The sequence below is a fragment of the Syngnathus typhle genome, linkage group LG11 (assembly GCF_033458585.1).
Source record: "Syngnathus typhle isolate RoL2023-S1 ecotype Sweden linkage group LG11, RoL_Styp_1.0, whole genome shotgun sequence".
In the NCBI taxonomy this organism is placed as follows: domain Eukaryota; kingdom Metazoa; phylum Chordata; class Actinopteri; order Syngnathiformes; family Syngnathidae; genus Syngnathus; species Syngnathus typhle.
In genome coordinates, this window is record NC_083748.1 from 10,799,002 (window position 1) to 10,820,095 (window position 21,094).

The following is a 21,094-nucleotide window of genomic DNA, read 5'->3' on the forward strand; positions in this document are numbered from 1 at the left end:
TTTTTTTTTTTGGTTGTGTTTTTTTCCTCCACGTCAGTCTGTGCCTGCATGTCAGCAGCCGTCGAAAAGGTGCTGACAATGCTGTCCAGCAGCCCGCTCCCTCTGTGTGAACTTAGATTTAGCTCAAGGGTATGGCTCTGCTGCTAATGTGATGGAGCGCCAAGAAGGAAACAAATTGGCCTGACGTCTCGTACTCTGCCTTGTCTTGATTGTGTGACGACTTCCACTGCTAATACGCTACGACGGGTAGACCTGCCCCACGAGGGTGTGTGTGTGTGAGCTAGAGAGAGAGAGAGAGCGAGAGCGAGAGCGAGAGCGAGAGAGCGAGCGAGAGAGAGGATGGGGGAAGGGTCTCAGTTTGCAAGATCAGCACAAGTGGAATTGCATTGATTCGGTTAACTGCAGAGTCGGAGCGTGATGTGGGATTCTGTTTATCACGAGTGCGGTTAGCACCATATAGACTACATTTTTAAATCATTCTTTATAGTGTGCTCAAAGAGATGACACTATTTAAATATATATACTCCCATCTGCACTTTCAGTATAGCTGCAGTACTTTGAATGAGATCGTTTAAATATAAACCGTTATTTCTTTTTCTGTTTAACCAAAAGCACAATTAACATTACGCGAGAATAGTCATCAAGAAATGTGCAGCACTAAGGCAATATTTTGGATTTAAATTGAAGCTGAAGCAAGGCTGCTCCTTGGGTCATACGTTCTATTTCAAAAAGTAGCATTTTTAGCTTAAAGTCAGTCTTAGCATAAACTGGCATATAAGACTCACAATTAAATATACGTCGTCAGTGCATATTTTCTTGCACGTATCCATCTAGTGGTACATTTTTTTTCCAGGGTTTATCACAGAGGCTTCATATTTCCCCTTCTACACTTTGTCATTTTGCTGAGCCGCACACTTTTGGGTATTTCAGTATTCTTATCATACGTCGCCAGTAAGAGGATCCATTTTACTTATTTGTTCCAAGTGTGGCTAGAGCCTCAGTCAATAACTTCACAATGAATTTGGAGGAGGGAGGGGAGGGGGGGGCGGTGTAAGTTGAGGAGGGGCCACTAGTTAGCGGAGGTGATGCTACCGGAGGGGCAGGACACCTTTTTATCCAGAGTCAGCAAGGGTAAAATGTCAAGCATTTCTTAGGCGAGCGACTCCATAGGGTTCTATTCAAAGCTTTAATCTTAAATGAGAGCATTGCACATTGATATTCCATAGGCCTCTTTGCCCTTCGTCTCCGTGCTACTTTCATTTAGAGGACGGCTGTGCTGCACCAGAGCACGGGCGATTGCTTTGTCAGACAGCCAAGAGGCAAAAGGCAAGGTCAAGCTCTCGTTGTGATGCTGGCTCACAATGGAGCCGAGGCGTCACCTTTATGATGTCGTCGCTGCCGGAATTTGCATCGTTAAATATAAAAATGGAAAATGACATCACAGTGGGGCAGCATGGTGGAGTTTCGTGGCTGCCTCACACTTTTGTAGTTCAGGGTTCAGCTCTGGGCCTCGCTGTGTGGAGTTGGCATGCTCACCTGGGTTTTCGCTTTTCTCCCGCATTCCCAAAGGATACATGCTATGCTAATCGACGACTCTAAAAGTCAATAGGTGTGAGCGTAAATGATTGTCTTTAAGTACCCCGCGATATCCCCGACGGGCAATCCAGGGTGCCCAAAGGCAGCTCACCCTGATGAGGACAAGCCGAATGGAAACTAAACTGATGGCACTGCGGCTCAGTCATGGCCTGGCAGATGCAGAGATAAGAAGCATGTGACTGAGTAAGATGAGCGAGGAAAGTGTGGGATGACAAGCCTCTCTCCTGTGGGAAGTCTCGTCATGCCACCTTTCCAAAGGCGATAAATACACATTGACGCACATAAAACCTGTTTACGTCTAAGAGCACACCCCTATCTGTGGGTCTGAGGACCAGGATCGCCTCCATTTCTCATGATCCTGTCTCAGTCCGCTGCTGACACAGATATACTGTCGAGATAGCGCCGCAGATAGGTGTGCATGCTCAAGTAGCCCTCGAGGCGAGCCGCACTGAAAACAAAAAAGACTCACTGAAGGCATGACGGACACACTTTTGTCATTTGGCTATTATTTGACAGGTTCACTGTTGACTGGAAAGCACACGTCTCTCCAGCCTCAAGAAATGCGCCTTGAGAGGATTGAACTTCTTATGGTAATCGTGAAAAGGTTCTTATGCAGAATCTAAAGTTCCAAACGATCTATCGGGTGATCGGAGCTTGATAAAGCTTCAGTGAAAATGCTCAGAGTTTGCTGTGTGGGAAAGTCCGATGCTCGAGCTTTCCACCAACTCCACCAATCAACCGCCAACACCCCAAGCCATTCAAATGGTGTGTTCAAATAAAAAACTGGCACAAAGTCATGTGGATGCTGACAACGTGGTATGGAAAGAGGGTCCACACACGAGTCAAGGCTGTTCCTCCTCGGATTTAAATTTAGCCCCATCGGCCTGCCTTTCTACTGTCACTCCCACTTGCGCTGCCCTTTTGACCTCACATTCACAAAAGAGACTTGAAGCTGACAATCCGAGAGCAAATGTTTTGTGCCAAGCATACACTTTTTGGCCTTTGATATTATTAAACTGTGCAAGAGCCAAGGAGGACTTTTTCTTTTGTTAGCCGATTAGACAACATATAATTCATAAATATAAACAAAATCTTGGCTATGTAAACAGTGTAAATATTTCAGTTGTATATTTTACCCCAGGACATCCTTAAATTCTCATGCATAAATCTTAAAAACAAAATTAGCATATGTAGCTACTGCAGCTATAACACTACACATTCTGGTCTTGATCCAAATTGGGATCTCCTCTGCTCCTCCAATCTACATTTTCACAGTATCATTCTCACGATCTTCTCAGATGTGTGTGTGTGTTGTCCAGAACAAATACGGGGGGAAAAGAATGATAAGTGAGTCTCGCCAACTATTAAGACAGTTGAATGTTGCGCAACACCTGACAGTATGTGGGCTCAGGTCAGCGCTTGGAGTCAAAGGTCACCAACATATGTTGTCATGCAGCCTGGACATGTTAGCTAGCACTCGGGGGCTGCTGCTCTCAAATATGTTGGCAGTGGATCGGGGAGCCCCTTAAAATCCACACGTACGTTGCCCTTAACTAAGAACCGAACAAACAGTTTCTAGCTGTATCAGAAGAGTGCTGACGTGGAGCAATCTGACCCTTCTCCTCTTAAGTGGGATGGCCTTCAGAACAAAGAGCATACTAGCTCTAACAAAGTGAATATCACTTGAGGGTACCAAGCTGTTGAATGGTGACAAGAAAGCTCTTCAAACGTCAGACTTCATTATCTTGAGTCCTGACATTCATGGGGAAAACTGAAATAGACAGAGATGGGCTAACTTTCTTTTTTGCTATTTGGTAGAAATTACATTCATGATTTGATTGCGTTATTTTTCAACTGCAAAAGTGTTGCTTCAAATATCACGACCAGTATTTTCAACAAATAACTTTGCAATATCTAAGAGTAGATCCGATGTCAGTAAGAACTTAAAGTCAACCCAAACTCAGAGTAGCTGTATGTGAACCAAGAACAAGATTGGGTTCCCTGTCGTGTAAAGACTCAAAATAGATCCCTGGCAGTTTGTGAATTGGTCTCTCCTCCCTGACTGTCAAAAAAGTGATCCCACCCAATGTTGGGTGTGGACAAGATTTGTAGCGCTGTAAAGTGGTAACATGACTTCAAGTTTCACAGGCACCGTTAGAGAGCCATGAGATACAAGTTATGACACGACAGAGATGTTAACATGACACATTAGTGGGAGAGTGACACACCCAGTTTCAAGCAGTCCTGTTAAAGTTCTCAAGAACACATGACCACAGCCATACTGTCTTGTCCACCGTGTTAGGATCAACATAGATTCATAAAATAAAAAAGTTTGTACAGATTAAAATCCTCTTAAAGACTTTTTTGTCGAGGCCTCTTGAGGGGGGGAAGAAGAAAAAAAGACAATAAAAACAACACCGGTGATTTTCTAGATGTCAATGTGTCATGTTGTATTCAGGAGATAAGAGATAGCAAGCGTGTGTTGGCTCCGTCCAAGCTAAGTTGAACTCGTCAGTTTGCCGCACGCTTGCATCTGAGAAGAAGGCGAGCCTTAATCAGCAAACCTTTGCTTTTCCCAAACTAAGAGACACAATTATCAGGCCTAAAGATAGGAAGCGAGCTTCGGCCCAGTTAACCTCCGTGGCTTGTCTTTCTACTGTCCACTAATGGTTGCCTGTCATTATTACGGAGGGCGCCTGCCAGCTGCATGACCCCCATAAAACAGGACAGGAAATCCTAACAGGGAAAGAAAGGGAAAGAGCTCGGCTTTCTTGGATAACCCCCCCCTTTCAAAGTTGCAGCGTCACGCTAAAAAAGCAGAAAGACGTGTCCATCGCAAACAGGAACATCAGTTGCTTTCCAATCTCGTTCTATCAAGATGGCAGGAATCTGTATAATAATTACATTACAGAGGTTCACCCTTTGTCCCGTTGACCAAAGTACACGCTCGGTAATGTGACGGGACTTTGTCGAAGCTGCCTCGGTGGTGTCCAGTGAAACGTGACAAGTTCCTTATCAGCGGTGCCTCCTATCAGATCCCCAGAAGTTCACGCGTAAACAGGCAGAACACTGGGAAGCCTTAAAGATAACTCCAGAAGTTTTATTGTCGTTGAGGAGCTACATATTAAACCGCTCGCTAGAATCTCACGGAGCGCGGCATGTGATAACATTAGTCATTACCAAGTATTACATTCATAATGATTGAGGAATCGGTCAGGTTATAGAAAAAAATATGTCCCTGAAGGACATGAATGAACACAATTGCAATTTTGAAGCAAAAGCAAAAAATCTACATTTTTCTGATGTAATCGAACAACTGCTCATTTTGCGTGCGTGCGACGTGTGTGATCGCGGCGTGATTCACAATGTCACAACTGCCCAGAAAGGACTGGACATCCTGAGCGGAAACCGCAGCCATCCAAGCTGCGTTTTCCTGCGACATACAAGCTTAACGCTCTCACAAAGAGTCACTTGACTGGCTCCTCATATAGGAAGTGAAAGAGGAAGCCCCTCGTCCATCCTGTCCAGCGTCCAAATCACTGCTCTGCGCCTCACGTGACGGCCGTGCTTGCAGACGACCATGGCTTTTCTGTTGCAAAACAACTGCCAAGAAAAACCAACCTGCAACTGGAGCCCGCCTGATTTTAGCGGTCAAAACTGACGTCAAAGATTAGCAAGAATCGTCAGCGTGCTCCTTGATCAGCGGTATTTGTTTGTAACCAACAAATGTTGACCCGGCTGATGAACTGACATTTGTGTCCATCTAATCTTTGACAGGCACTTCTGAAGTCAGTCCCCGGGTCCAAATAGGAAGTTCTCTGCTGAACTCTCGTATCTTTTGGCCCAGGCCATCTCTTGAGGTCGGAGGCCTCCGGTTGTGTTCATTGGTGTCCGCGTGTGTGCCTGCATTCCTCTGCCTGTGCCCACACAATGGCGACTCTCTGCAGCATTCTTCTGTCTGAGACGCAGCCAAACACTGGCAAAGCGCACATTTTCCCGTAAACATCGTTATACATTGTGTCAATTGGTCACGATTCGAAAAAGAACTCTGCGGTAGGGATTTTGAAAGAATTCGAGACATGATGATGCTTCCTCTTTAACCCGCTTCATCATCGGCTTTTTTTTTTTTTTTCCGTGTGCAATCATTCCCTTTCTCCATTCTGATGCCACAGACGTGCAGACACCTTTCCCTCCTGCTGACTCAGTAGCCTGCCTCGGGCACTGTGGGCTTGGGGTCTTTGCAGTGGAGCGGGGAGGGGGGGGCGGATGAGCGGCGGGCTCCAGCCTATTACATTCGAGGGAAAAGAGCTGGCTAATCGTTTCTACAATGGCAGCCGGCGCATTGTCATACAGGCACCACAAAGACTCTCTCCCTGACAACACAAGCACTGTTATTAGGCTGCTGATGCCTCTAAAGCCAAATGCGATGGTTGATAGTGGTCAAAGATTCCAACGAAACCGCTTCTTGAAAGGGCGTAAAAAGCTTTCCAACATGCCAAGTAAATAAAGACAAATATTACAAGCTAGACCGAATGAGTTACGTAACGTACCGTGACATGTGACAGCATAAAATGTAAAACAAGTTAATCATTAAGAGTGAATTTTGGAAATATCGTGATGAAATACAAATCAATATATCATTATAATTGTTATAAAAGGGACATTACAGACGCAGCTCATGTATTGGGTGCCGATCTATATTGCGGTCAGTTCGCATATTGTCTGCCATCTCATCTGCTACGTGATTAAGGGAGTCCCAGGAGCAAGAAGTACAGGACCAAAGCCTGTTTTCAAAGGGAAAGCGCTTTTGCACCTGTGGTGAGCAGGGCGAGCGAAAAAACAGTCAGGGGTCAAACATGAGAGAAAGCGGTGCCCCGTCAAAAAGATGCTGCCCTTAAGTGAAGCCACCTGCTTAGGTCTTGCAGAAGGGTCACTGAAGTAGGCTCGAAAGTCGTTTGTGAGAACTCTTATCATGTTAGCCTGGGAAGGAGCTTGGTCATCCAAATATTATTGCACTCCTGAACTGAGAAGGAAATGTGTTGAGGAAGCGTGCTTATGGATTACAAAGTGGCAAACAGTGCAGAAAAGAGAGAGAGAGGGGGGGAAAAAAAAAGGTATCAAGTGCAAACATTCCTTTCGAGGTGTCCAGAGGAGTGTGCACGCGCCGGGCTGCTGCGGATTGCCGACTCTCTCTTCCCCTGTCACAGAATACAGATGTGATGTGTCTGAGGAAGGGAGAAGAGGGGAAGCCTGATTTCCACTGTGCTTTATCTGTGCCCAACAGCCCCTGCCAGCGCTTTTGCATGTCAGGAAGCGGCGCTCCTTGAAGACTAAAGGTCATGGAAGCGGCGAAAGCACTTGGCCCTTCGTTTGCCGCAAAAGTAATTAGCTGTGACATTTCTAGTGATTGCACTCTTATAAAAAAGTAGACTTAAATGGCCCAAAAATGACACAAAGACATGATATTTGGTATAAAAAGTCACAATCATTTTTATTGATCCTTAGTATATGAAAAACACAAAAGCAATTTGCATAATTGTGTTTTCTTTACAAAACGATAAGCAAGTGTAAAGAATTCAGACATCTGTCCAGCAGAATCAGCTCGGTAAAAATAATGCTGCGGAGAAAACTAGCATCATTGTCTTCAATGTATATTTGAATTCACAAGATAGCGATAATACCAAACAAAAAAAATAATCTAAGCAAAATCAAGTGGGGTTAAAATGTAAATAAAAAGAAACTGCTGGGGATGATTTCAAGTATGTGATTTGACACAAAATGCAGATCTAAACAGCTCACATGTCCTGCATGCATGCTTCGTTGAGCGCCTTCATTCATGACAATTATTTGATATTTGAATCTTACATGAATTAAACAATGAGCAAGTGATTGTTGAAAAGCAAAGTTGGCTGCTGGTTTTTGGAGAGGAGATATAGCACATACTACGTCTCACTCCTTGCAGAGAATCAACACACTTCACATGATATACTCGGGCGAGGAAGGGTTGTCGCTGGTTGACCCGGTTTCGTGGTAGCAGTTTGCGCCGGACAGTTTCTCGCACTTCATTTTGTACGCATCCCTCTCTCGCGCCAGCCTGTTGAGTTCGTGTTTGAGCTGCTCCACCTGGGACACCAGGCTGGTCTTCTCGTGCTCCAAGATGTGTTTCTGCTGGACGCGCTTGTAGCGGCACGATTGCGCGTAGCCTCGGTTTTTCAGGGTCCGCCGCTTCTGCTTGAGGCGCATGACTTCGTCCTTGCTGAGGCCCCGGAGGAGCCGATTGAGCTCCCTCACCGACATGGACACCAGCTGGTCATCCGAAAAGTGACACTCGGTGTTGGCTCGCCGGTGCTGCCCCTGAAGGTGGCCATGGTTGTGGTGCGCTCCGCTGACCTCGTCGGGCAACTCTGGGGAGGCGCTGCCCATGTCGTTCTTGAGAAAGGGGTCTTGGCAGTGGCTACTCGGGAGCATTTCTGGGGGACCCGAAAGCTCCGAGTAGTGATGCGCGGTCTCGCCGAGCTGGTTGTAGCCTTCGTACTCGATCGGGAATGGTGGTTGCTGGTGGCCGTGGGGCGCGGGCGGGTGTCCCTGCTGCGTGGTGGCCCCGATGAGCGCCTCGACTGCATCCTCTGGGGTCAGCCCAAAAGCTTGAGGGTACATCTGAGGGTGAGGGTAAGCCCCGTTGGTAGCTATCCAAAAGGAGTCCTCGGGGTTGTTTCGCAGCTCGTTTGGAGGGAGGTTTGGCGACGACGGCATGGAGTTGCCAGGTGTGCTCCCAGGGGTAGATGACACCGAGTCTGGTCTGTGGAGCTGGCTGCAGGGCCCGATGAGGGATCGTTCCATGGCCTGCACGGCCTCCTTTTTCACGCCGAACTTCATTAAGTCAAAGTCGCTGACGAAAGTCATCGAGGGCTTCTGCAGTCCCAAATGCGAGTGCGTTTCACTGCTCATCTTCACCTTGCAAGAGCTCCGAAATGTCCACAACTAGGTTCATGCAGTCGTTGAAATGACACTCATTCGCCCCAAAGGAAAAGCTTCGTAAAAATTCGACTTCGCTCCAGAAGAGAAAACGAAACTCCAGCAGCATCCAACGGACAGAACCAAGCAAAGCTCCACTTGTGCCTGAGGACTAGACGCGCACGTCTGACTGTGCAAAGGAGGGGGAACAGTTAGTTCATAAAGCTGCACAGGCTCCGTGTCCCCGCCCTCCAGACGACACCTCCGCGCGGCTCACCAATCACAGCGCGCATGGCGCACATTTGCATAAAGGCAAGAGCCAAGAGCTGCTCGTGACCATCACTTGACCAACACACGTCACGCACATTACAGCCTGCATAGAGTTTGCAACGTGTCTGACTTGCACCCACTTTAGTCGCTATTTTACCAATTACATTCATTGTTGCATAGTATGCAAGTATGCACAAGATACAAAAACGGCAAATAACATGTTTCGGTTGCTGTCAAAACGATCAATCAGTAAACCAAGACTGTCCGTTTCACTTGGTGGACAAAAAAAAAACCAAAAAAAAAACGAGTCACCTGACACCACCTTCTGAGACTCCACGAGTCAATACTGCCACACCGTGGACATTTGTTTAACCGCAGGCGTCCCAATAAATTTGCTGACGCAGTGATGTTCACTAAAGGAAGGGTTTGAGGACATTGTTTGAGTAAGAAAGGGAAGGGAAAAAAAGGCAACTAGATGTAGCAGTGGTGCTCGTCTGACTCCAGTCAAGGTAAAATAAAAATATATCAGCAAAAAGTGATGACTGTTTGACTGAATGTCATCTCTGTCTGCTTCTTTTCATCCATGTATACACAACCTCTTTCCCACATGATATTTGGCCCATGTCTATTTTGTAAACACATAAGGGCCACAAGCAAGTGTTAGCTTTACTCGGACGCTCCAGTCATTAGATGATACAAACATGGAGCGGACAAGTAGCATCAGGAGAAAGGCCCTTGCTCGTCAGCACAAAGCTGAAGTCATGATTGCCGGAGAACAACTCAGGTAGGATGAAACAAACGGACACATTTCAGAGCTCCATTGCGTGACGTCAATAAACGTCCCTCAAGGTTGAGGCTTCACGATGGAAAACTGATCAAGGACAGACGCTACCACCTACGAACGTACCCAAACTGCTTTTTCGCCGAGGAGCTCGTCACCTGGCTCGTGAACCATAAGGAGGCGCCGGATCGGACGACAGCCGTACATCTGATGCAGCACCTCATGGATCAGGACATTGTGCACCATGGTAAGTCGAAAGTGGCAAGAAGAATGTAAAACCATGTCATTGTTGGGTTTTTTTTAAGACAATTTTTTTTTTTGTAGTTTGTGATAGGTCCGGATTCAAGGATGCCAAACTCCTATATCGTTTCCGCAAAGACGATGGTACATTTCCCTTCAATAAAGAAGTGAAGATCTTCATGAGAGGACAACGACTGTATGAACAGTAAGAGCTTAAACAAGCAGCACAGATCAAACACTAACCACAACAATGAACTAAGAAATGCAATCGGTCAGATTAGCGTTATGGTTGCAGTCTTTTCTGATTTAACGCTACACTTATTTCTAACCCCGAATAAGATCTGCATTCTTCTTTGGGTTTAGTCTCATTGGGGACAAGCACTCCATTCTGCAGCTGAGAGAGGAGCATGGTGTTGCGTACCAGCGCTCCTTTCTTGGCTGCCAGCTAATTGATTGGCTCCTCCAAAATGGAGAGGCAGTGAGCCGGTGCCAGGGTCTGGAGCTGTGCCGCGCTTTACAAGAGCAAGGCATCATTCAGCACGGTGGGAGAACGGCAAACGCATGATGCTTGGCGACCGGAAACGACAAATACATCTTAATATTCTTATTTTTTCTTCAATAGTGGCAAAAAAACACGATTTCGTTGACAGTGGACTTCTCTATCAATTCCGCATCAACTTCCGGCGCAGACGACGTCTGTCCGAACTGCTGAGTGAAAACGAGCAGGACAATTGTCAAAGCAAAGTGGCGTCGTCACCAGAAGACAGCCAACCGGACAGTCCGTTTGTTCTCCACAAAAATCCGCCCCTGGAGCCTGCTGCTGGTTTTCAGTCAGGTTGAAAAAACGTGCATTTTCTTCACCGGTAATCGCATTTTCCTCTTCAAGTGATTCACGCAATTTAACAATAGTGGGAGCCAGGCAAGAGCTTAAAATTGTGACCGGTGGCCGGCGAGGCAGCTCGAGTTCCCTTCAGCTTCACTCTGCAGGATTCCCCCCGATTGCTCAGCTGTCTTTGACTTCAGTCGCAAGATGTAACCCAGACTCGGGCAAGTGTACAAGTCAAATGTACTGTTGTCCAATTGTTTGGTTAACATTGAAATGATTGGTCTTGCAGTTCTTAAAAGACATTTTACCTGTGAAGAGTTGCTGGCACCTGGAGCGCAATTTACCAAGAGAGTGTTGACGGTGAGTTGCTATGGATTTTATTTCTTAAGTATATATTAGTTTATGCTGTATTACTATTATGCGTCTAGCATAATCTGCCACACACACTTAAAGGTTCGAGGTGTTGTTTTATCGCGATTCTAAAAATATGAATTGAAAAACAAATTCCCTTACCGTGATCGCAGGTGACGGGTGATGCACTCGGCTGGGGCTTTGTGATTAGAGGCGCGGCTCCTTGTTATGTGCAAGCCGTTGACCCCGGAAGCCCCGCAGCAGCTGCCGGAGTCAAGGTTAGGATTGTCACGCCTGTGGCGTGCGACACTGCAAATAAAAACACAAACATATTGCTCAATAAAAAAAAAAAAAACAGAAGTGTCTCATTCAAAAGCTGCCTTTTTTAATCTAGGTGCGGCAGTTACTGTGTCAGGTGAACGGTCAGTGTGTACTCTACCTGGACTACAGGAAAGTGACCACATTGATAATGACAGGTCCTCGCATTGTTGTCTTGGAAGTGATGGAAACGCTGGAATAAAAAAAATTGAACAGGCTTTTTCATGTGATTTTTCAGGGCAAATTAAGAATGACAGACGTAGATTGTTAGATAAGTGAAATGAAATGATGTTAAAAGAAAATATTAATTACTCATTTCTGATTGTAAAACCATGTACAGTAAAACACATGTATAAAGGACAGGTCAAATTACAATTTGTAATTTTCATAAAGAAGAAGAAACATGGAGAATGTGCAGGATCTGGTTCAGCAAGCCACGTGAAATAAAGCAGTGGGGTCAAATTTGGCCCCCGGGCCTTAAATTTGACACCTAAAATGTACAAGATTTAAGTAAATGCACAACAACTTGAATAAATAAGTTTCGTTTTGATAAATAAAACTATTTTGAAGTGATATGTTGACCTACCCTGGTCAAAACGGCAGCAGATCAGATTATTCTGTTTGCACGTGGCCAGGCACAGTTAATTTTGCTGGGGGTGAGCAGCATCATAATCCAGAGCGATTTAAATCTGAAAAATAAAATCATTTTCAATTCAAAAGTGAAATTCAACACTGGCTGTGGTGACAAGTGCCTCTTAGGACTTCCGTTTTTTTCCCTCCCTACTCGCCATTTTGGATTCGGACTTGGCTTACTTTGGTGTTTTACCTTACCTGAGGCGGAGTAGCGGCTTTCAGTTTTCAGGCTGGGCACTGGGTGGTGCTGCCAGAATCATTGTGGACGACGTCGGTCTCCGCAACGCTTGCATCCTTTCTCTTATCGTGTCAACCCTCCTTCCGTCGGCTCGCTGCGGAATTCCAAGCGCTTGCAATAGCTGCAAGCTAGCTAGCTTGTGAGCTAACCGCAAAACAGAGCATCCGCACCGGCTTTTTGAACTAAGAAAGTCTCAGCAGAGCCGCTAAATTTATTTATTTATTGTCACCTGTCCACGGAGCTCATCCGCCAATCCTGGCTTATCACCCGGTGAGAAAAATGCACACACATCGAAGAAAGCAATAGCAGTCCTATCAAAAAGGATGCTGTGACGCTAAGAGGGCTAATCGTACCGAGGGGAGCTAACACAACGGCTAATATTAGCCACCACATCATCGCTGGCGCACAAAGTTGACAAAACGAGTCTTGCTTTTGTTCAATAACACCGATCGGCTTAGTGGAAAGGCTCCTGAACGGGATAGCACTGATTCGCAGTCGTGCGAAACGCCTTGATCGAAGCTTGCCCGCCCAAGCAGAGTCGGGCCTCATGGTCAAGTTTTGCTTAAATATGTTTTTACACAGAAGTTTGCGTGTAAGAAAACGCTCTGAGTGGACGTTGTAAATGTGTCTTGTCAGGAGCGATGTATCAAATCCCTGTGAACGACTTGACCAAATTGAGGAAAGCCAGGAAACAGGTGAAAATTGCACTCGAAGATATTGGACTGGAGTTCTGCAAGGAGGCGGTAAATGTGAGTATTAATTCGTTTGATTTCTTCTGCTAGTTGTTCCATATTATGGATTTTTTTTTTTTAATGTGTGTTTTCTGTTACTTCTTGCAGGAATTCAAAGATTTTAGTCCTGGTGAGGACGTTTTCCATGAGACCCTGCACACTGATATATGTGGCTGGCATCCTTCGTTCTCCAAAATACAGGTAAAGCTTTTTCTCATTTTAAGTGCTTGCATTGAAATCAACACGCCATGTCATCCATCTTCTTTTTCCATCTAGAACTACCGATCAAGGCCTTACTGCTGCAGAGAATGTCGCTTTTCTTCCGCAACCTACGCGGGTTACAAGAATCACTACCGCCATTCGCACAAGAGATTGATTCAGGATAAAGTTCTTCTGAACTGCTCTTACTGCACGTTTGTTGCAAACAAGAGAACATTGGAGATTCATGTTCGAGTATTCCACAAGGACAAATTGGACCAGCAGATATCCAGGATTAATGCAGTCAAACAGAGACAAGAAGCCTCAAACAAGTCTGGCCTCGGTGGTACGAGGTCTTTGTACTTCTGCAAAAAATGCACCTATCGTGACAGTCTCTACAATGCCGTGAGAAGGCACATCTACCGGGAACATTTCAAGCACGTGGTCGCGCCGTATATGCGCGTCATCCCCAAGTTGTCCCTCCCTAACGGCGCTTCTTTCAACGGAGACAACATTCTCTGCAAACGCTGCAAGTTTACAGCCAAAACCTACGAGTCGCTGGTGCAGCATGTCATCGAGTACCATGAGCGCATAGGCGCTCAGGTAACCGCCATGATCGGCCACGCTAATGTTGTCATTTCCAATCTGCCCAGCATGTCCCAGAAGTCTTCCATGATTCTCAACGGGGGGTCCTCCCTCGCAGTTAACGCCAAAGCGCAACCGGTGATTGGCTACTTGAAGCCCACGGGCCCCGTGTGTAAAAGTCCGTCTTTGGGGGCGGCCAAACCGGTCAACGCAAAAGCCCCCTGCGGCACCGCCACCGCAGACGGCGGCAATGTGCCTGCCGCCAACACATCCCAGACCCAAAAGTGGAAGATATGCACAGTGTGCAACGAGCTCTTCCCCGAGACCCTCTACAGCGCTCATTTTGAAAGTGCGCACAAGGCGAGGATCGTGTGGGCCATGGCCAAGTACATCATGAAAATCCACAACTTCACCAGCAAGTGTTTGCTTTGCAACCGCTACTTGCCCAGTGATACGCTGCTCAACCATCTGCTAATCCACGGCATCACGTGCCCACAGTGCCACTCTTCTTTCCACAGTGTTGAGAAACTCCTTGAGCACGAGCAGCAGGCCCACTTTAACGTTTTTGTAGGACCACCCGGGTCGGCGGCGCTAATGTTCGATCTCACCATCAAACAAAACGTCCAGCTTCACGTTCTCACCTTTAACATGAACGAATCCGAGGCGAAAGAAAAGTCCGTGCGGAAAGTGGCCCCTTCCCTCGCCCAGGCGCAAGTGCTTGAAGGTTCCTTCTGCACAAACAGGGAAGCGATTGACACGAGCAAGACGGTGTGCCCGCTGTGTTGCACCCCTGTGAAAGAATCGGTGGCAAACCCGTTGGCCTTTCACCTCAGGCAGCGACATCAGGTACTCCAAACGATGCATCCCGTTGAAAAGAAGATGACCTACAAGTGCATCCATTGTTTGGGAGTGTACACGAGCAACATGGTGGCTTCCACTATTACGCTGCATCTCGTCCAGTGCAGAGCGGTTGGAAGGAAGCAGGCCAGTCTTGGCGCCAAGTCGGCCTTGACGCTCAACTCGGCCGGGATGCCCGTGCTCAAGAGGGTGCTGCCGACACGCGTGGCCACTTATTCCAAGAAGATCAAACTAAGCACAGACTCGACATATCCTTCCACCGCTATAACCAAGACACGTATCGGGGACCTCGCTGTGGATCCGCGAGACAATGAGCACACGACATTTGAGGCTCGCCAAAAGTTCCTACGGTCCTACTTCAATCAGCGTCCTTATCCTACCGCCGCCGAAGAGAAAAAATTGTCCACGAGCCTCTGGATATGGAAATCTCACATATGCAAGCACTTTGCGACCATGCAGAGCGAATGCAAAAGTCAATGTGAGAAATCAAACCTGGCTGTACTTCTCGGATTTGACACGCAGGCCCTCGAGAAAGTCAAACACGACATTGATTTCCCCAGCGCCCAGATTGAAAGCGCTTCGGGGAACAGGCCCGGTCGGCTCAAGTCTGGCGTTCCGAATATGGCCCGAAACAAGACCGCGGCCTCCTCCGCAAAGAACATTTGCACAGAGCCCATTCTAATCGACTCGGATAGCGAGCCGGAAATCGAGCCGACTCCTGTTGCTAAGAGAAACGGCGACTCGAACCCGCACAACAGTGAACCAGGCGACTCGACACTGACTGAAAAGCAGGCAGGCCACTCGGCGCATCCAGCGGAGAAGGAGGCAGGGGACTCGGCACAGGCGGAGGAGGAGGCAGGTGACTCGATGCTCCCCGAAGAGAAGCAGACAGGAGACTCCACATGCACCGAAGACTCGATGCTCTCCGAAGAGAAGCAGACAGAAGACTCCACACGCGCGGAAGACGAGGCAGATAAATCCACACACTCGGAAGAGAAGCACGCGGGTGACTCCACGCAAACGTTAGAGAACTCGCAAGCCGACTCGACGGAAGAGGAGTCAGTAGCTACCTCGACAGATACAGAAGAGAAGCAGCCGGTCGACTCGAAAGACACAGGAGAGAAGGAAGCGGTAACCGCGGAAGAGTCTTCATGCACCAGTGAAATATCTTTGCAAGAAGAAAATGCAAAGGCATGAAACCTTCTGTGGCTGTCTGCTCGGGAAGTGTGCCTTGATCTTGTTGTTCGAAAGATCTTTCTTTCCATTGTTGTCTGATGAAATGCATTTCCCCCCCCAAATTTGGTGGTTGCTATTATATTTAAGAATAATCCCAATTATTTGCTGTTTTGAGTACAAAACTGGAAATGCATGCTTTTAATTAGACAACAATTAAAAGAAGCGGCCCAAAAATTCACATCGTTCCAGGGTTTCATTGTACTGTATATACTTCCATGTTTATTTTCCTCCCGTAGCCTGTTCACTTATCGACTAGACGTGCTTTCGTTTCTCAGATATATATATATTTTTTTTTGATCAATGCTCTTAAACCTGTATTCAATTGCCAATATGATGTATAGTAGTTATGGTCACAGTTTCAATAAAACATTTATAAATAAAAGTAGAGTCTGAGGTTTTCATTTTAGCAAGAAAAAAGAAATTAAACTCATCATGCCTTACAATCGAAAACATCATTACTTTGGGCACAATATTTGGATTAATAAAAAAATAATAATTGTTGTGTCAGACTTTTTACTTGAAATGCAAGAAAGAAATGCCATTATATGAATAAAAAAAAGCCAATTATTTTTGCAACCAATATTTTGTCATTTTAATTTTGACTTCCATGACAGTAGTTATATATAATATCTCATTAGGAAAAAATATATACTAATCACTAGAGAAGCCCCCCCCACCACCACCACTGTTACCTCCCAAAAGAATGGTGTCCTCTTTTTCAGAAACCCAAATCTAGTCACCCTCGTTTGCGGATCTCGATCTAGCAGTAGTATTTGTTGCTTTCCGTGAATTGAATGTTAAATGCATAACCGTGAATTGCAAACTCCACACAACATTTTTATCTTTCAGCTGCAGGGAAGGCATACATCCTGCATATGTCAGTTGGGGCGAGTGTGTGCGCGTGTACGTGGAGGGGGGGGGGGGGGGGGGGGGGTGTGACAAGGTTGCAGTTTCCATTCATGTCCTTTTGGTGGCGCTCGTGTCGCACTATTTTATACATTCGACGTATTCTGTTTATTTTCAGGACGATACTATGTAAGTGCAGATTTGAAGGGGTATTTCCCAGGAACATATTTCGCATTAGAAAAATAGATAGTGTGATTGCAATTGACATTAATAAATGTACTTACTTCATTTTACTGTCTTCAATTTGCCAACTGCAGTGAATGTTCGTTGCCAGTTGCAGGTGAGACTGGTTGGAGGTCTGCAGTCCCACTGATAACTAATCAGCCATCCTCCATTCATGACTGTGTCTCCAACTCCGCTTCTCACCCTAAAAAATACACACACGTACTACCGAACATTGTTATTATGTGCTTGCTGCAGTCTGTAGTCAAAATCCTAAATTTGAATAAGACGACTTGTTTTAAAATGCACGCGCGAGGGACAGAAAATACTTAACACATCGTCTAACATCTAAGCAGAGTATAAAATGAATGGGTTCACACATTTTATTCATTTGGCCATTGTTTACATGTCATGATAAATTCAGCAAACACACCATAAACGAAACAAAAACAATAAAAAAAATGGATGAACTCAAAATTATTAGGCAGCATCCTTGATAAAATTTTAAGTTGGGCAGTGCAACAACATATTTATATTATATATATATATATATATATATATATATATATATATATATATATATATATATATATATATATATATATATATATATATATATATATATATATATATATATATATATATATATATATATATATATATATGTATGTATATATATATATATATATATATTAAAAAATATATATATAAATATATATATATATATATATATAATATATATAATATATATAATATATATTACATATACATAACATATAAATATATAACATATTTATATTATATATATATATATATATATATATATATATATATATATATATATATATAAAACATTGACAACTAATTATCCCATGTATTGTCCCCCAAATCGAAGCTGTAAGTAAAAGCAACTCTGCAAATTGTTTAGAACCAAATGACATGCTAATAGTGTTGCCATAGATGTTAATTTATGTTGTCCAATTTAAACTTCCCCCCAATTTTTTTTTTACAGTGCAGAATAATCAAAAAGACAGTTACATCAAGTTTGCTTCTATTTACATCACCAGCTAGCCCGCATTCACCCTCATTCAAACTAACGTGGGCATCATGCCCAGGTTGCGGTGGTGCGGGTATGCTAAGGGAGCCGAAGCGTGCAGATGCGATGGGCCGGGAATGAGGTGAGGTGCGGGGCTGTAAGTCAGGAGAGTCGCATGGCCGAGGGCAAAGGTCCCGCTGTTGTCCTCGGCGGAAAGCGACGGGGCGGCCTCAGCAAACGTCTCCAACATGGCTGCCTTTTTACCTTTTTTGTTCTTGTTGGACACTTTCCTGTTGCGAGTCTGAATGCCGTCTTTCTTCATCGTGAGGGGCCTGTTGACCTGTGAGGAGAATTTGATGTAGGTGAAAGTACACAACTGCGGATACAAAGGGGAAGAACTCACATTGTGGAGTTTAAAATAGAGGCCACAAGCGTTACACACGGGCTCCCCGTTTGCGTTGCGTCTCCACAGTGTTGTCGTGCTTGTCTGACAGTTGGCACATTGTGTGCCTGCACGCTTGCTGACGATCTGAAAAAACCAAAGACCGTTTAATCGCTTTTTTGCCCACCACGAAATGCCCCTGTTAGCGTATAATATATACCAATCTCTTCTTGGGTCGGATCAGAGGTCTGTTCTGGCCGTTCATCTTATGGTAGAGTCCGCAGGCATTGCACAGGTAGTGGCCTGTTCCATCCCGGCGCCATAGTGGGGTTGCCGTGGCGCCGCAGTTAACACATTCTCTGGCCTCTGCTCAAACAAAGTCCAAACGTGAATGCGCGAAATTTTCATCGTGACCATAAATGTCAGTCATTTATATTTTAAAGTCTTCCCAACCTAAATGACTTTTTAGGATCCCCCCCCCAAAATATTTTTTTTTACAGTCCATGTACATTAACAGCTTGAATACGATACGTTTGTTCTCACCTGGTGTGGATATTCTCAATTTGTTGCGAAGTTTTGGGGAGTAGGCGGGGCTTATCCAGGTACCGGGGCTGCTGTAGTAGTTGGGCGCGGCGTAGTCCTGAGGGCCCGTCATGTATGGACCGTAAGAGTTTAGCACGTGCGTATGCGAGTGGGACGTCGGCGTATACATGCCCCCGACCGCAGGGGTCAGATTTAGAAACCCGTTGCAGGACGTCGACCCCTCAAGTGGACTCATACGCTCGGCCTTGAGGGCCTCCTGAGGTTGAGGACTTTCTCGAAGTGGGGACGAGTAGCCATCCCTGGAAGGGGTGAGAGAGGAGGAGAGCCCCATGTACAAAGAGGTGGGGAATGTGCTTTTGCTCAGATGGCTGCCGCTCCAGGTGCTGTCGGGAGGATTGTAGGCCGAGCCCAGGGAGTGAGCGGTCGGCCCGTCCAGCAGCTGGAGGTTGCTGAGGAGACTCGGTGAGGTGAAGGCTTGGCGCACTTTTGGACAGAACAGACGTCATGAAAAGTTGTGTGAAATCTGTAATGATTCATCGACAAAATACAGAAACATCCACTTGTCTGGAGACAATATGTAGCTGTACGTTGAAACTTAGCCATCTATAGAGGAAGAGGAGAAAAATAATTCAAGGGTGACCACTGACCAGAGCCGTTCCTATAGGTGGACGGTGTTCGATTCTGACTCGGGCTGGAGAAGAAGGAGGACAGGTTGGTGTAGTCTGCGTCCTGGCTGGAGAAAAAGGCATCTCCGTCCTCTCCTGGAGGCAGAAGACCGGATTCAGAAGAGAAGGCCGCCAGAGTATCTGAGCCCAGCAGCGATGAAGACACCCAGTGAGATGGCTCTGAAGACTCCTCCATGCTGCCTGCATGTACGTTACAGAAGGTATGAACGAGGGTATAAAATAAAATAAAATAAAATAAAATAAAATAAAATAAAATAAAATAAAATAAAATAAAATAAAATAAAATAAAATAAAATAAAATAAAATAAAATAAAATAAAATAAAATAAAATAAAATAAAATAAAATAAAATAAAATAAAATAAAATAAAATCACCCTGATGCATTAAGTAATGGAAATTAGGCAAAATGTCACAACAAAAATACATTAACGTACATGAATCTACTGTATGCCAATAAATGTCAACAATTTAAATATGGAATTACTAGTAATTGCAGTGTCTGCTCGGGGTTTAATTTTATTTTATTATAACACATCATGTTGGCACAGAATGTTCAGCTGATAACTCATGAGCGCATAAAACAGCTACATCTGATGTATTGATACTATAAATATGTCAATCAGAGCCGATCAAATGAGATTATGCTCAATAACAGGAATTACAATATACATGAAAGTACACATGCATCCAGCATCTACCATTTGTATCATAAATTCAACAAGTGACACTGGACATGCACAAACAAATTTTAGTCAGCAGACATTGGTGACAGATGTGAGTTGACCTACCTTAAGCGATGTAACTGTTAAACGAGTTGTTTGGTACAAAGTGTGTCCTGTTAGGTCGAGGGTGCCACAACTTGACGGACCTTGCCTGGAAAAAAAAGTTTCTCCCACCAGCAGTAACGTTTAGGGCCCACAGGGTGTGGGAGGGATTGGGGTCGACTTTCAGAGAGACACACCTCCAAAAAAAGATGCAGAAAACATTATAAAAAAAAAAAAAATACTACAGACTTAATGTTTGTAATTAAGACATTAAAATAGAAGTCTATAATCTCCAAATACATTAATGCAGTTTTTTTTTTGTAGTTTCAACTGTAAAATGCAATATGATCAAATAATCCAATAAAATATGTATCCAGAAGAACACAAAAATCCAAATGTTTTAAATCATCCTATTCAATGATGGAAACAAGCACGAATGTTGCCATTTCAAATATCACTGAGATGCCTTTCTCTAAAGGTTCACAGTGAGTTTGACTGACAAGTGAAGAAAACAAATATTCTAAGTAGGCGACAAAGAATGATTTTTCTCTCATGGCAATGCAAAGCACTGCAGAGAGATGTGGTGTGATAGGACCCGTCATGGAGATTCACAAGTCCGCACTATGGCGGCCATTTGATAGTCAAAGCAGTGCCCGCGACACTCTCTTCTCTTTGTTCATTTACAGTTTTCAGGGAAATTAGGGACCAAAATAATTTACGCATTTGTGCAAAGTACGGCAATTCCACCACAGTGTTAAGTTTAAGCATGAGGTTACACGGGAGAAAAGAGAAAATACCAA

General features: G+C 44.9%; 5 protein-coding genes across 6 annotated transcripts in view; 2 read left to right on the forward strand and 3 right to left on the reverse strand.

Moving 5' to 3' along the window:
* Positions 1-11,317, reverse strand: part of zhx3a (zinc fingers and homeoboxes 3a) — a 37,933-nt gene extending 26,616 nt beyond the window's left edge. Inside the window, exon 1 of the mRNA XM_061292246.1 lies at positions 11,181-11,317. The gene's annotated coding sequence lies outside the window, so the exon portion shown is untranslated. The remainder of the gene's footprint in view (positions 1-11,180) is intronic.
* mafbb (v-maf avian musculoaponeurotic fibrosarcoma oncogene homolog Bb) lies at positions 7,062-8,759 on the reverse strand. Its single transcript, XM_061292253.1, has one exon. The coding sequence runs from the start codon at positions 8,542-8,544 to the stop codon at positions 7,573-7,575; it is 972 nt and encodes a 323-aa protein (XP_061148237.1). The 5' UTR covers positions 8,545-8,759; the 3' UTR covers positions 7,062-7,572.
* Positions 9,452-11,554, forward strand: si:dkeyp-97e7.9 (DEP domain-containing mTOR-interacting protein). Of its 2 annotated transcripts, none has more exons than XM_061292250.1 (9): positions 9,452-9,604; positions 9,670-9,848; positions 9,926-10,046; positions 10,205-10,383; positions 10,464-10,676; positions 10,751-10,888; positions 10,957-11,027; positions 11,192-11,296; positions 11,413-11,554. In XM_061292250.1, exons 1-9 carry the CDS (start codon positions 9,522-9,524, stop codon positions 11,536-11,538), a joined length of 1,215 nt encoding a protein of 404 aa, XP_061148234.1. In that variant the 5' UTR covers positions 9,452-9,521; the 3' UTR covers positions 11,539-11,554. The 2 variants fall into 2 exon arrangements, with proteins under 2 accessions (XP_061148234.1, XP_061148236.1); XM_061292252.1 differs by having other exon boundaries at positions 10,751-10,873; positions 11,413-11,548.
* A 781-nt stretch (positions 11,555-12,335) lies between these two features.
* adnpa (activity-dependent neuroprotector homeobox a) lies at positions 12,336-16,197 on the forward strand. Its single transcript, XM_061292243.1, has 4 exons — positions 12,336-12,477; positions 12,844-12,956; positions 13,047-13,139; positions 13,215-16,197. The coding sequence occupies exons 2-4, from the start codon at positions 12,849-12,851 to the stop codon at positions 15,774-15,776; spliced, it is 2,763 nt and encodes a 920-aa protein (XP_061148227.1). The 5' UTR covers positions 12,336-12,477; positions 12,844-12,848; the 3' UTR covers positions 15,777-16,197.
* Positions 16,198-17,735: 1,538 nt separating this feature from the next.
* On the reverse strand, positions 17,736-20,476 carry gata1a (GATA binding protein 1a). Its single transcript, XM_061292202.1, has 6 exons — positions 20,319-20,476; positions 19,492-19,710; positions 18,845-19,327; positions 18,522-18,667; positions 18,323-18,448; positions 17,736-18,259 (listed from the first exon to the last, which is right to left on the reverse strand). The coding sequence occupies exons 2-6, from the start codon at positions 19,703-19,705 to the stop codon at positions 17,972-17,974; spliced, it is 1,257 nt and encodes a 418-aa protein (XP_061148186.1). The 5' UTR covers positions 19,706-19,710; positions 20,319-20,476; the 3' UTR covers positions 17,736-17,971.
* Between the last annotated feature and the right edge of the window lie 618 nt (positions 20,477-21,094).